We start from the raw sequence: 16,230 nt of genomic DNA on the forward strand, positions 1-16,230 counted from the left end.
AAAATAATAATGTATGTATAGGTATGTCGTTATTATCTTTAACTTTTAACGGGACATATCCTGTGGTGTAATAAATAATATTTTAGATTCGTTTCTTTCATTACCTTTTTAAGCTGATGGGCATACAGCTCATTTCAAGGTAAGTAGTCACCGTCACTCATGGACATCATCAATGTAAGGGGTTACGTCTGTGCCTATATGATAAATTGATTTTTGTTTTTTTTTTTAAGAGAGGTTTTATATGTGAATTCTAAAAAAAACATAGATAATTATCGTTACACGATTATATTAAAATTTCCTCATTACTACAACCACAAAATAATTTCAAATAATACAAAATTGTCATTAAAATGTATACATAAAATTAAACTTACAATATCCGCTTGAGGAAATTTCAGGTATTATTTTGAACATTCCAACTAAAGATGTTCCTTCCAACGTAGAGCCGCCTATTCGTATTCCATTTCGAATGCAATACAAGGGCGAACGTGATAAAACAATAACAATATTACTTCTCATGTGACCACACAGCAAATCCAATCATAAAATTTTTGTTTAAAAGATTTTAACAAATAGAAATTGTGGGTTGAATTTTTTGCCCAAAATCAAAATTTTGTTTTTTAATAAATGACTAGATAATAAGACAATTCAAATACTCTCATAGGATACGATTAATTTAAATAAAAAAAATGTATGTACCTAATTCTTTGTTAAATACAATTTTGTTGCAGACTTATTATATACATTAATGCTATAAACTTTAAATTAATATGTAAATTGTGATTATCATTGTATCTACATCTATAATAAAAAATATATATTTAAATATTTAACAATCACTAATAATCCAAATTTTTATAAGTGAATATAACAATTGGGTTCTCGGTTTTAAGAAAAACAGTTTTAAAACGGGTTTGAAGTCACGGGCTCACGTAAGTGCATTAACAGGTCAAAGTGTTAATAAATTTGCGATCAATATAAATTCGACAGAATTTATTCAACGTATCTTCTTATAACTTCAGCCGCTTCTAACTCTCCCATATCTTCTAGGATGAATGCTAACGATTTCGATGATATTTCATTGTATTCCTGTAATGACATAAATTTAATTGTAAATAATCGGCCGTGTATTTTCTTAGAATGAGGCCGCTCTATTTCTTCCTCTGAGTGTTGTAAAAAACAACCACTATAGAGCAGGTGGACTATGAGATCGTTTACCCTACACAATATATATACATTTTTTTATCGAAGATTAGATTATATTATGTATGTCGCCCTTTATTTTACATATAATATAGTGATTCCGACTTCGAACTGTCAAACTATTTGGCAGATGTGATTTTTTTTATTAAGAGACTTACACGTTACCATGACGTATGCGCTAACAATACGTTTGCATGCGACGAAAATGTAAAGTATTTTCTTCTTCTTCTTAGTCGCATACTTCATTGCTGAAGGTCGTGTCCCTGAAAGGCCTTCGCGGCTCTTTGTATCATCAGCTTCCATTTCGTTCGATTTTCGGCTTCTCTCAGGGCGGTCGTAACAGAAATTCCGGTGAGCGCGTTTACCTGATCTGACCAACGGTTTAGCGGCCGGCCGGGTGGTCTTTTTCCCTTCTACCTGGTGTACTGGTGGTAGGACCTCTTGTGAGTCCGCACGGGTAGATACCACCACCCCGCCTATTTCTGCCGTGAAGCAGTAATGAGTTTCGGTTTGAACGATGGGGCAGCCATTGTAACTATACTGAGACCTTAGAACTTATATCTCAAGGTTGGTGGTGCATTTACGTTGTAGATGTCTATGGGCTCCAGTAACCACTTAACACCAAGTGGGCTGTGAAATCGTCCACTCATCTAAGCAATAAAAAATAAAAATACCTTGTCCTAAGATCTCAATAGTGTTGTAATACAGATGCTTAGGAATGACTTGTGGAGAGGGTAGTGCGAAGTTAGTACCTTGAGATGCAGCAGCAGCGTGTGCGTGGGGCTGGGCTGCGCGCAGTACAGGGAGAGCAGCGAGTCGAGCCGCAGCCTGCCCGCTAGCTCCTGCCAGCTGCCCGACCGGTCCAGTAGCGAGCTCACCTCGCCCAAGTACTGGCCCATGCCGTCTAGTGCCGTGCTGCCACTTGTCTCCTCCTGAACGAATTTATTTATTTATTTATTTACTAGCTGAGCCGGCAGACTTCGTAGTGCCTCAATCGATAAACAAAAGACCTAAACTTTTGTATAAAATAAAATTAAAACAAACAAAAGGAATCCGTCCGATGGGGAACACATAGAAGGAAAAACAAAATAGTTATTTTTATTTAATTCCGAGCATTTTCATATTTAGCTATCTTTTAAACCTTCTCTGAACTTCCACAAATAATTCAAGACCAAAATTAGCCAAATCGGTCCAGACGTTCTCGAGTTTTAGCGAGACTAACGATAAGCAATTCATTTTATAATGATATTGGGTACTCCAGAATAAATAAACAATAAAAGACTTAATTGCGTTTTCTGTTATGTGTATAATGAGAAAACAACATTTAAAGCCCTTAATTTAATAAAATTATTATATTAACAAACTGAACTTTCTTTTTACTTAATGTCAAACTTCACTGAATGACATTTAAGAAAAATCCTTTTCATAAAACTAAAGAGTTTTAGACTATGAAGGTTTTTCTTTACATATATATAAGATTTAGACACACCAACAGCAATACACACAAAACATTTAAGCTTAAAATTAACATGTATAAAATTAAGTACTGATACAGTAGGCGCGCGAGTTTATGTTCATCCTGAGGAATGCGGTAGTGCTGTGACGTAGTTAATTATGGTAATGTCGATAATAACTACCGATTTAGTCAACAGCTGTCAATTTGGTTTAATGTAACTAGGTCATTTTGCAAATTATAAAATAAATGTGATAAGTAATTCCTTATTTATTTCTAATAGAGAAAAATATTTTTTAAATTCCACATCAATGACTATCAGATGAAAAGACAGCCGACAGATCAGAGTCCGAATCAGTGTAGGTTTTTTTCTACCTGAACCTGTTGGAAGCGAAGTAGTCATGGTTTATTCACCATGAAATAACACAATAGCGTTAGCGTAAATTTTCGGTATCGATAAGCGCGCGTCACAACTGTCAAAGACAACACTAGACATCAGACAACAGTGGGGAGGCGGGCGGAGCTGCACCCCGCGCGTTGTCGCTGGCCCCGATGGACATGCAGTAACTCGCGCGCATACTGTATGTAAGCCAGTTACAGGCATGTACAGCAATCTCTTATAACACGCTATGAGGTGTTACAGCAATTTTACAAACAGCGGAAAAATAGGTTAAATTGAAATGTTAGCAGTACGACATAAAAAAAAAATTATTGAAAAGAACATGAAAACAAGAGTTAATTACTTAACATTCTCTCATCAATTATAAACAAAGGAACTTGGATACTCAAGAAAATCGTTCAAAAAGAGGAAAAACTACTCCCGAGCGTAGTTTTACTAAATTAACGAGAGCAAAATATATTTAAATAGAAGATGATGATGGCATTGGAGGCGTGGCCTAAGTGACGTCAACGATGGTGTGCTGTCGGGAAAGCGCGTGGCGTGATGTTGGGGCGCGTTGGCACAAGGTATCGCTCTCTTTTTGCTCGCGGCCGTCGGGACGGATGGACGTTCACATCGTTGCACAATTATTGTATTTTATTATTGTCAAAGTTATTTGATTTCATTACGTTAAAAGTAGTTAATTTACATTGTTGATTACAATAAAAGTGATTTCTACCTAGGCTATTTCGTTGCTTTTTTTGTAGTAAAATTAGGGTGCTTATAAAAATATATTTTTCAATCGATGAATAAAAAATAGATCTTAATTTAATCACTTACGCCTTCATCGGCTGAATCGTAATCGTCCTCGGGTTCAGATTTGATCTCGTCATCAGGTTCAGACTTGATTTCGTCATCGGGTTCAGATTTCACACTATTATTCTCGAAGCCGTCTTCGAAGGCGATAGCTTCCAAGAGAAGTGCTCTTAGTTCAGGTTTATCGGCAGACATTTTCCAGGCAGATTCTTTCTGAGCGCCGTGAAAGTTAGGATCGGCCTGTGAATAAAAAAAACAGGTTTTGTCAAGTATCAAAGGACAATGCCCATTTTCTATGAGCGTTTGGGCCCCAAGAAAGTTGTCGTGTTATGATGGTTTTAACTTAATTTGATAGACAAAGAAATATCGTTTCATATTAAGAAAACGATTTTTATATTCTCACCCAGGTTTAAGGGAAATCTGTTTTTTTTCTGCAGCTAAAATGAAGGTTATGTACCTATAGGTACCTGTTTTCTTCGAAATCAATAATCGCTCTCATAATTTAATCTCATAGTTACAATGTTAAATAAGTTAATTGTGCTTAATGTTGCTAGAAATAAGCCCTATACATTTTAATATTCTATACAATAATAATAATAAAATGACGATGGTTTCTGAGAATGGACTTCACCGACCCTTCTTTCGGTAGAAAGTAAATGTCTTTGTACCTACATTATTAATATTATAAAACTAGATAAAGGTTTGAGTAGCAGCCATATACAGCAGTCTATAGCATGTGAGATCACCATTTTGCTTTCAAGGGGTTGATTACATTATCGATAATTGTCAGAAATGGAGCACTAATTATGTGACACTTTATATAGATATATATATATATATATATATACACTTACAATTGTTATGTGTATGGAAGTTGTAAGTCATTCTGACAATATTGATAACAGGTTTATTAATAAATAGCTGTACCCGTCCGCTTCGCTGGGCATTTAAAATTAACATTATTAGATCTCACCCTCACAAAGATTCTCATCATTAACGCCCCCGAAACTGGTGTAGGGAGTCCAACACTCATATAAATACTAGCCTATCCATTAAGTACATGTATTTTCTACATGGATACCAAGATTCAAGTCAATCGGATGCACGGTTCAGTAATTATAACGGAACATCCGTAAAAACCACTGTAGATTTATATATTAGTATAAATAAAATAATACACCAATCAATTGCAAAAAACATTTACTCTTCATAAAATATGTCATTTAGTGACAGTGCTGGGGCGCTTATATCAGTAAAACGTCCCCAGCTTAAATACCATAATACGGTCATCGTATGAGCGCAGCACCCTACTTACTGTACGATTTCCCACTAAGCAAGTACAGTAATAAGCAATGACGCTCTCTAAAGAGTTTACCCTTTCTTGCTCTCTAGCTATCAACAGATAAGTATAGTAAGTCCTATTGCTTACGTGTCGTGACTTTATTCTTGCCCTAAGTAAATAATTATTTTATCCCAATATTAAGGGCAAATCTTCTATTATTTCATTGCTTATTTCTATACAATAGGTACTATTTGCTCGCACATGCTCCCCATAATAGGACCTCGCCTGCTTAAGTTGGTATGATCCTAATGCAAATCTTCTTAAATCATTTAATGTTAGTCTTGGAAAACTATCCAAATCGGGAGGGAGCACTGCTGTTAATTCTTTGGAAAATCGTACGTCTTCTATTTATATGTTCCCGTTGAATAAATTCCGATAGATAATTTACTGTATTTAATCTAGTCTGAGCAATATTAACATATTCTTCAGCATTAGATTAAAATTCAGTGAATTGTGGTGTATTTTTTTTATCACACATTAAACAGTTTTATTTATTTCGATATCATTTAAAGATTGCTTAGTGGATATAACAAATTAACTCTTTTCACATTATTTAATACCAAAGTTCTATCTAAAAACAGTTTTAGTGAGATAAAAGGTAACTAAAATCTTATCTTTACAATGTTTACAATACATAGAACTTCAATTATTTTGAATTCTGTCTAATTTGTAAAACATAGCTCACTATAACTAATTAATATCTCTTAAATTTTAGATTTTTTGGGATACCAAGATACTCAGATGTCAGAGGGTGTATTGATAGTGCACATGGAACAATCAAAAGATCAATGGTACATAAAGAACATTTATCCCTACTATAGAAAACAATATTGCAATAATTGGTATGAAAATCTTTATTCAAATATGTACTTTCTACTTACATATATGATATTAAGTTATTTTATAAATGATAAAACTTGTTATAAAATTTAATAATAAAAAATGGTAATGCACATCTATTTGTTTATTAACATTACATGTTAATACTACCTATAGTAGAATTATTTTGTCCGTGCAGTTTGGGTCATAAAAAATCGGAGCGATGCAGCGATTATTTCGCTCTCTCTTCCACTCACGAGCCTTATGGACGGGCAGAGTGATGCGCATCATGTTGTCGATAAGCGTTATCGATAGTGTATTTAGTTTTGTCATTTTGTGGGTTAGTGATAAAAATGAAAGAAAAAATCACTAATCGAACACTTACACCACATATCACCGCAGCAAGTTAACGAGAACGGCAGAAATTAACACTTTGTAACTTTTCGGGATATATTCTCATTTCAGTAAAAAAAATTAATACATTGTTGATAAAAACACGTGCTTGTGCTGGTATATTTTGGTACAAAACAAAGGAGTAGCCATTGTGTCACTAAAACAAAATTCAGAAAACGAATGCACAAAATTACATTTCTTTTCGACATAATATGTACTATAATTTGCAGGTAGGTACAACAAATGACTCATAACATAACAATGTCTCACCACCCTTCGTATACCACCCCGCCGCCGTGTACCGCCTTCGATAACTCATATGTTTTTGTTGATAATGGCGTTGCGCCCGCGCAACATGCTCACTCCCTAGCCGGGCTATGTTTTATGACCCAAACTGCATGGACAAAATAATTCTACTATAGTTGGAAAATATGTAAGTAGTAAAAATACTTCAATGAAAATATTGTTAAATCATTCATTTACAACACAGAATTCTCAGAGTATGTGTTTAGTATGTTTTTTTTTAGATTTGTAATTCTGATATGAAGATATTTAGTGAGTAAATACTTAAAAGCAGGATGGCAACCGAGGACATATTGTAAGAAGACCAACTATAACCATCCCCTCCCAACACTGAAGATTGATCAACAACACAACATTAACGGACCGCTAGAAGTTCCCAAATATTGTACTGTAACAAGGTTTTACTAGAAGATGGCAACTTATTGATCATGTGCAGAATAAACAGCGTTTATCCTGAAATTTTTTGCTTCTACTTGCTGTTGAAGTCTTTGTTCACACAGTATTCATGGTGAATATCAAAATCAAAATATTGCATTGATTTTAGGAAAATATTTAGAATAATTTGCTTTTTGCAGTTATATCGGTAACTTCTACATCATATGGCTTTACTTGATTACCAGTCTTCTCAAATTATTGATCAATTTATTTTCATTGACATTAATCAGGACTGTTTTTCATATATTCCTCCAACTGTTTTCATTTTGATGTTTTAATAATTGTACCTTTTGAATTTCACATTTCAGTCTATCAGATACTGAAAATGAAAACATGATTGTTATCTTTGATTTTATGTACTATACAATACCATCAAATAATTGTAGTTAATAAAACTTACATTCATCCAATCTTTGGGATCTTTTTGGGGATCTCCAATAACTGAATTAAAGTTTTAGACTACTTGTAGTCATTTTCTACGGTAGAATTCGCGTGGTTGAACTCTTTATGATACATTGTTATAATATTCTTGAGAATTTTAAAAAATCCGAACCATTTCCAATTGGTCAAACAAAATTCTTCAAATTATAGACGTTGTTATTTTTTTACTAAAACATAGTTTAGTAAGACTGCCACAATGCGAATGGTTATTCAAATTCAAAGTGGTTAAATGATTTTTGATTAATTTAACAAAGCATATTTCCCCACTTATAAGTCAATGTATTCTAGAAACAACAACCCTTCAAATTAGTTCAATTAATCAAAGTGATTTGCACGTTCAGAAGAGAGCGTCAACCACAAGTTTTTTGGTTACATGTTATTGTGCATTTTAAGGCTTTAATATTAGAAAATCATTAATTTTTCTTTAAAATTATTGCAATTAACACTAGGATAAGATTAGAGTATTCCAAATGATTTTTTTATTAGTTTGTTAAAAACCGAAAAACCGATACAACTTTAAAAATACTCAATTTCGGAACGAACTTTTGCTTCCAAATTCAGCAAACGGGACAGAGACAATGAAGCAGGGTCAGCTACATGTCTGGCAAAGTAACTTCATGGTGCGAATTAAAAACCTGTCAGGTTCGACAAAAAGTTGAACTGCCCAGAACTTGGCAGTTTTCTATAAAGTTCATGGTTGGGCCCCAGTTCTAAGTTTGACTAAAAATATACTGAGAGCTACAGAAGGATTTGGAAAATCATTGTATAAGAGTTCATTAAATTGCTCTGCACTAAGTCCCAACCAATAATGGCATAAGTGTGAATCTATCGAGCTAATGTCATTAAAGTCCACATGTCTCTCAGCAGCTCTTTCAAGTTTTGTAAATATGTCATCAACTTGAGTACCAGTAAAGTCTGAGTATGGAGTTTGTAGTTCAGCCCAAGTATTTGCTGTACAAATGATATTCGATATTCGAGCACTAATTCCGGGTTCTAACAGACGGTCTGTGTTCTTGCACCCAATAAACAAGCAAGGTTGTGAGCTTGCAGAAACCTGTTTATATTTTAGAGAGTTTATTGTAGTTTGTATTGGCCACAAATGTTGTACTTGAGGTGCCTGAACTGGTAGTGGAGGTGGTTCAGGAATCACAGCATCTTCAATGCTGCCAGATTCCACTGACTCCAAGCCAGGTCTATCAATGTCATGTCGTGCTTGTCTACACACATCTCTTGTTGCAGCCTCCCAACAAGCACTACAAACTCGCTCCAAACGTATGATCTAAAACATGGAAGATTAATTATTTTTACTGACAAAAGTTATTAATTTGCCAAGTTAATAATACTTACTTGATGAGCAGGAGTCCATCTTAAAATAAAATGCCTTTGAAGACAGTCTTGCGAAACTCTGTGAGTTCTGCGATTAGCAATTGACATACCACATCCAAAACATATGTTTAGATGTCCAAGAGCAGGGGATATATTTACTTGAGAAGAAACTGTGTTTGTTATTACTCGCTCTTGCAATAATACAAAGCATTCATTACATAGCATGTCATCAGGGGATACCTGAAAAAGAAAATATAGAATGACTTTGCCTCCGCACAAGCATTAGCTAGTTTTCACAGTACAAATTCAGATAATGAATTGAGAATTATTATGAATCATGTTTTTATAAACACACGGTCACACCCAATAATTTGTAATGCATATCAAGAATGTTAAGGGGCTCAGAATGTTTTACTGAACATATAAACTTACGGGTGTAGGCGTTATCCAGGTTTGTAGAAGGTTCAGCATTTGTTCGTCTAATTCGGCAATAGGTCTTCTACGAAGAGTAGGTGCCAAACGCAGCGAACAATTCGCACATCGGCGAGAGAGAGGGTGGTTTAGCCGAGCTCGACCAGGTGTAGACATTTTTCAAGTTAATACTAATTATTATGAATGCAAACACTCACTTAGTTTTAAAACAAGAGTCTATACACTCACACTGCTTACAATACACAAATTCACTCGAGGAACGGAGACGCTCAACTCGATAGGATAAATATCGTAACGTATCAGAAGTAGAAGTAAATACGGAGGAATATAAACCCAACTCGACGTAAAAACAACAAGTGCAGCAAATGAAAATCCGGAAGCCGGCAACGATAAACGATATAGTTGTTGTTGTTTTTAAATTAGCCAATAGCCAGGCAAAGAGCGTAGCCTATACAGCCTAGTCTGTCGTAGTAATATTATTTTCATGTCAATAAAAAACCGGTGTATGTATTTCTTTTTATTGCTTTTTGGGAGTTTTGACGTCAAGTCAATGAACAGTAAGGGTGAGACCGATAAATTAGTATTCATTATGATATTCGTAATACAGCTTGTATTCGTGTAACGGTAATCCGTCGAATTCTGATATGCTAATATTCCGTATTCACTTATTCATAATATCAGCCAACTCACATCGGTCGGGTTGTATGAGTTGTATCTATCCACAGAACACTGTTACTTAGCGAAGTATCTATCACACGAAAATATACTGGCATACGCCGTACGTGTCTCGCGGATATCTGTCTATCACATTCATAACAATACTGCATGCGCGAAGAGTAAGTGAGATAAATGTTTATATTTAAGGACCATTTTGTATTGCACTTTTTACATTTCGAAGATGCTAGTGGGAATTTTTAAATGCATTACTTTTTAATGTTTGAACCTTCATTTCTTGATTCAACTAAAGATTCTACTCAAGGCAAAATAGTGCATTTTTACATTTATTGGAATAAAATCGGGGAGCTTTATTTTCATTATTTTAATTTTATTTCCTGTTCCCTTCGAATTAGTTGGTTTTAAAACGATGATTTGAAAAACGGAAGTAGGTAGTTGACATTAGTTACCAATTTCATAAATTTAAAATATTTTTGCACAAAATGTAATACGGCCAGAACTAAATTAAGTGTTTTTACGTAATAAATTATGATGATAATATATTTTTGCGGTGGTATTTAATTATCTTCTAAGAACTTCTCAAAATATAAATAAAAGTTTGATTTTTGAATCGAAATGATTTTCTAAACAAACGGTTCGTGGATTATAATATTATAACTGTTATGTACCTACTAGCCACCTCAGTACCGTGTCAGAGGATATTTTCGCAATCTGGAATACTCATTTCTGAGCGACGTACCGTAAAAAAGCTGATGTTGTTATGCACCAATAAGAAATAAATAATATTAGTAACTTGTTATTTATATTAATGTACAATGTTGACCATATTCTGATTTAATAATAATATTCATTTTAATGTACATAATATTACTTGTAAAATATTTAGTATGAAGTCAAATTCCTAGATACAATATACTATTTATATCATTAATAACTAATTTATGTGTATTAATCTATGATTATTAACTTATTTCACGAATACCGTATTAGGTTTAACTCGTTTACCCGTTTTATCGAAGTATATTAAGATATCAGAATATTCCCGTATTAGTTAAGGTATTATAATATTACATAAAGAATATATTTGTATTAGCTAATACTGAAAAATATCGGTATTAATCTTTAATGAATAGCACATTGACTGAGCGTGAGTTTCCCCAGGCCTTTTATCTTGAAAAAAAAAGTCATATATATCTTGGCCACTGTTTTATTTTAATGCCTATAATCGTAAACAACGATCATTGACGTTTAATACGCAAAACAACGCCCAATTTCTATAGTTATATCACAATAAACTATTAAAAAACATTAAAAACTTCAAGTGACGCTTCACTCGGGTTGATGCCTTAACTTACTGACCATGATAAAAAGAAAAAGTAATGGTGGGCCATTGAGATTTTTACTAATTGAATCATTCAGTAATGTCTACAAATATTAAATAATTCATAGTTTTAAGTAATAATTATCATTACAATATATAAATATTGAATTGAACAAAAGGAAAATTCAAGGTGGTGGTCAAGGCTGTATGGGCTAAGCCCTTTGTCTGCCTATTGGCGAATTTAAAAACTATGAATGATGGAAGTATCAGTTTTCGGATGTTATCAAATAAGTAATTTTTTTTTTTGTAAAACAATGCCGGGGTGAAAGAAATGTTGATACATAAACTAAACAACGTGAAAAAAAAGGCATAGTTTTTCAAGTACAAATAGTTTTGACACAAAGTTGGCCCACTTTTGGGCATTTGTCCTTTAACTTTGAAAGTTGCTCTTTTTTTTCCTACCTATGCTGATGGCCTTAAGGGATATATCAGCTTCTCCTTGATGTGTAGGTGAGCTCTCGGGGCTCAAACCGGGTGTGTTGCTAACACTGGCCCTAGCAAGAGTAGTGCTTCGCAAAATCTACCACCGGATCAGAAACGCGACCCACTGAGAAGATCCGGCGAGAAACACAGTATCATAATGTATGCAAGTTATTTTACTATCTTTATGCACAACTTAGATCTTTATAACAGGTTGAAGGTAAATATCTTTTGCATGTCAAATATAAAACGATCAAACTTGAGTATAAAAAGTATCTCTCAAAAAATACGTAAAACATCTTTCTTATTCTCTTCTTATCTTACGTCAGAAGTCTCACTTCTGCCACATGTAGTGCGACTTCTGGCGCTAATTCCATTCATTATATACCAATGATAGTTCTACTCACCTTTTTCGCAAGTAATAGTTTGACGATCTCCACGGAGTTCTGTCTTAAGGGCCCGCCACAAACAATCTGTAGTGCTGTGTTGCCTGATTCATCGGTTGCATCTATTTCTTTCTGTAAGAATAGTAGAACATTAATGATCGTTGCTAGAATTATACGACACTAAAAACTTTTATTGATCTGTCACATTAATTTAAATGTCTCTTAATTTACACTTTATTTTACTTTTCTATTTTATTTTTCTTTTGTTTTGATTTTTTTATCAATTTCTTATATTCACTGCACGATTATGATCGCACGTTATAATAATTACGGTTATAAAGTCAAGTTTTAACCCTTTTCTGCTGAGCTTATTTTTATGTATTTTGTAGATATTGCAAACGGATTTTTAAAATTAAGTACCTTATAAAAAACAAAGTCAAAGCTAAAATTACAGCAAACTAATTTTATTAATGTTATTAACTTATTAAAAAAGTTATAGATCGATACCTAATAACAATAATGAAACTGTGACATAGTCGATATTCCGACGGCTGCCACTTTATATGCTTTAATAGTCGATTTACCGACGATTCGCGCTCTAAGGGTTAATATTCCGTAACTGCGTGCGTGTTCTAGTTACTATTTTTTTTCCTATCTATTCGTTGGTAGCCTAAGGGGTTATTCCAGCTACGCTATATTTTTACTGGCGGTAGGACCTCTTGTGAGTCCGCACGGGTAGGTAACACCACCCGCCTATCTCTGCCGTGAAGCAGGAATGCATTTCGGTTTGAAGGGTGGGAGGTAGCCGTTGTAACTATAATGAGACCTTAGAACTTATATCTCCAGATGGGTGGCGGCATTTACGTTGTAGATGTCTATGGGCTCCAGTAGCCACTATAACACCAGGTGGGCTGTGGGCACGTCCACGCCTCTAAGCAATAAAAAAAAGGATTGTGTGGTTTTATGAAACCACGGTAAAAGTGAAACTTTTTTTCACATTACAGACATTTAACTCTGACAAACACAAACAAAATAGCGTGAAGCACTGGCACAAATGAGTAACAGTCTATACACTAGCGCTAGCTATACGCCGCCTATAGCTATACGCCGCTTGGCCTTGGCTGCTCTGACGAGCGGCTTTCACCTTACCCCTACTCCGCGGCCGGCCGTCACGCGACATGCACCACACAGACGAAAAAGTTAGAGACGATGTAATAATTAAAGTTTCACTTTAAAAAGTTTCATTTTAATAATAAAATACGCCCGGGCGGGTTGTGTTCTAGTGCAGATGGTGTTGGTAGACAATATCTGACCGAGGGTATGTAGTCCAGCAGGGCGGCGACGAGCGCGAGGCGGCTGTCGTAGGCGGCCAGGTGGAGCGGCGTGCGGCCGTGCATGTCGCGCACGCGGTGGTCGGCGCCGCTCTCCAGTAGATGGCGCGCGTTCTGTCCCGTCCTCGCCAAATGCAGGGGGGCTTGTTTTTCTGGAAAAAATTACGATTTAATTTTTCGTAAAGCAGATTGGAAGGAATATGGACTAGAAGTATACTTTTGTTGGGTTTTTAGAGATTTAAATCTGTTGAAAATTACTTTTATTTAGTGTTTAAGAATATTAAAAATATTAGTATAATTTAGTCATCAAAGTTTTGTAACTCATTAGATATGATAAAAAGTTAATTACCTAAAGTTAGGTAACTAACTAACAACTAAATAGCGCCAGCCCTATCGAAAAACTATTGTCCCCCTATTGCCCCCAAACAAGATGACGTTTACTAAGACGTGACGTAATTCGCTCTGATTAGTGTTTAACCTATCATTGCTGATTGTTGTATTTTGTAGATTTATTTTGACAAATAAATCATAAATCTCGTCATTAATAGGAGAATAAATAAATTTTTCAAAATTCGTGAATCCTGTTTCATAAGATCAGTTAAATATTTTGGCGATAATTGACTGCTGTCATCATGCCTATTATCTTATATAGTAGCGTTTAAACGTTCATTATTAACGCCCGATAGGGTAGCGGCCTGCCGTAACCACGCGATCCAGGTACGATACCCCTTTGTACAAGATGTTTGTTTTGTTTGTGTGTTTCTGGAGCACATAACATACGAATGAATCCCATATCAAATTATATATATTTTATATTGAGATCCAATATAAAAAAAAACGATCTGTATTTAACGACACACCGTGACGACGCATGTTTTTTTTTTTTATTGCTTAAGACACGAACTAAATACTTTTTTTTTTATTAAATCTATATTACCGTAATTATAAGTGTTCAAGTCGAATGGTATGTTATGCTTCTTGACTGCGGCTAGTAGGGGCTCCAAGCACTTGTGGCTTTTGGCCGCGTAGTGGAACGCGGTGTCGCCGGCTACATCTTGCAAACTCACGCTGCTTCCTGTAATTTCGAAGTAAATTAAGTATTCGCTTAGAAAAATTAGCACGTGACTGCGGTAATAGAGCAAGCATAGTAGCATCGCTCGATATAACAATACAGCTCCATACGGACCTCTTGTTTCTTAGGCTACGACGACGGTTGGTTTTAAACAAATGAATGAGCTTTTTTACTGGTGATAGGGCGTACGGGTAGCAGTAGCCTATTTCTGCCGTGAAGCAGTAATGCGTTACGGTTCGAAGGGTAGGGCAGCCGTTGTACTGTTCAAACTGAGATCTCAGAACTCATGTCTCAAGGTAGGTGGCGGCATGTACGTAGTATGGGTATATCTATGGGCTCTGTTAAATACTTAACACCAGGTGGGTCGTGAGATCATCCACTTACATAAGCAATAAATAAAAAATAACAAAACGCCCATAATACTTATCCTGTGGTGATGTCTCCATAAATATACCACAAAATTTAAATTTATGTTATCCTGATCAAAATATAATAATATATAATTAAAAAAAAAAACAAAAAAATATTAGGAAGAAGTATGTAAGTCAAATTAATGTACTGACATCGATCCTTAATGCGAGTGCAAATTTTCAAGTTAATCAGCCGTCTTGAAAGTGACGAAAACTACTGTCAAGTATTTTGCGTTACATAGATAGAAGAAGCTAACAAAAGCGCATTTACACACCTTTTGATACTAGTAATGTCACGTAATGGGACAAGTCATTAGCTATGGCGGTATGCAGTAACGTCTGTAGTTTCAAATTCCTGTAGTCCAAGAGGTGGGTCATTTTAACGCTGTCAATTATCGTCACCATGTTCGCTATGCTGGATTGATTGCTGCACAGTATCATGTGGAGGTACCTAAAATGGAACGCAACATTCGTTTAGTGTAATGAGAATGTTTCAAAAAAAAATTATCTCATATCTCTCTCTCTCTCTCTCTTTCTCTCTCTCTTTCACACACACATAACAGAATTAAGGTGGGGTATGACTTTGAATTTCTTTCAACGGTCGCATACAATCTAGAATATTACAGAACCAGAACCAATTAATGAAAGATGACTCCTAATCGAATGCGAAAACCTCCTAATATTATGTCTTTAAATTGTTAGATAAAAATCTAGTTTTTGCTTGAGTAGTTAAATACAACCAGTTTTGGTTTGGCACCTTCACAAAAGACGTTATAACTATTAACAAGCAACAACAAAAAATTATCTAGTGGTAAATTCTAGATACAATAAACTATGTGCAGACAAAATGCCATCTTACCAAAAGGGCTTTACTGTATATTGTGTGAAAATCGACTCACATACACAAACTAAAAATCGTAAACGAACCAAAGTGACACGGCATGTCTTTAAATTAACTTATTACTGAAACGTTACAGTTTTGCTTTGGTTTTTTACTGGTTGTAGCCTGCACGGGTAGGTACCACCACCCTGCCTATTTCTGCCGTAAAGTAGTAATGTGTATCAATAACGGAACATCCGCTGCACTATAAAAACTAAGACTTAGAAATCATGTCTCGAGGCGAGTGGCAGCAAGTACGTTGTTGATGTCTATGGGCTCTGGAGACCGCTTAACACCAGATCGGCCATGAACCGTCTTAGCAACAAATAAAAA

At 35.0% G+C, this 16,230-nt stretch overlaps 1 protein-coding gene across 1 annotated transcript in view; it reads right to left on the bottom strand.

The window, feature by feature from the left end:
* Positions 1 to 210: 210 nt before the first annotated feature.
* The window catches only part of Rel (relish), a 34,003-nt gene continuing 17,983 nt past the window's right edge, over positions 211 to 16,230 (bottom strand). The window contains exons 16-22 of the mRNA XM_089730072.1: positions 15,293 to 15,468; positions 14,473 to 14,610; positions 13,518 to 13,687; positions 12,226 to 12,336; positions 3,876 to 4,091; positions 1,956 to 2,135; positions 211 to 1,089 (exon numbers count right to left, since the gene is read on the bottom strand). Coding sequence (XP_089586198.1) covers positions 994 to 1,089; positions 1,956 to 2,135; positions 3,876 to 4,091; positions 12,226 to 12,336; positions 13,518 to 13,687; positions 14,473 to 14,610; positions 15,293 to 15,468 — 1,087 coding nt within the window. The 3' untranslated portion in view covers positions 211 to 993. The remainder of the gene's footprint in view (positions 1,090 to 1,955; positions 2,136 to 3,875; positions 4,092 to 12,225; positions 12,337 to 13,517; positions 13,688 to 14,472; positions 14,611 to 15,292; positions 15,469 to 16,230) is intronic.

Source organism: Bombyx mandarina, chromosome 09 (assembly GCF_030267445.1).
Source record: "Bombyx mandarina strain Sakado chromosome 09, ASM3026744v2".
In the NCBI taxonomy this organism is placed as follows: Eukaryota; Metazoa; Arthropoda; class Insecta; order Lepidoptera; family Bombycidae; genus Bombyx; species Bombyx mandarina.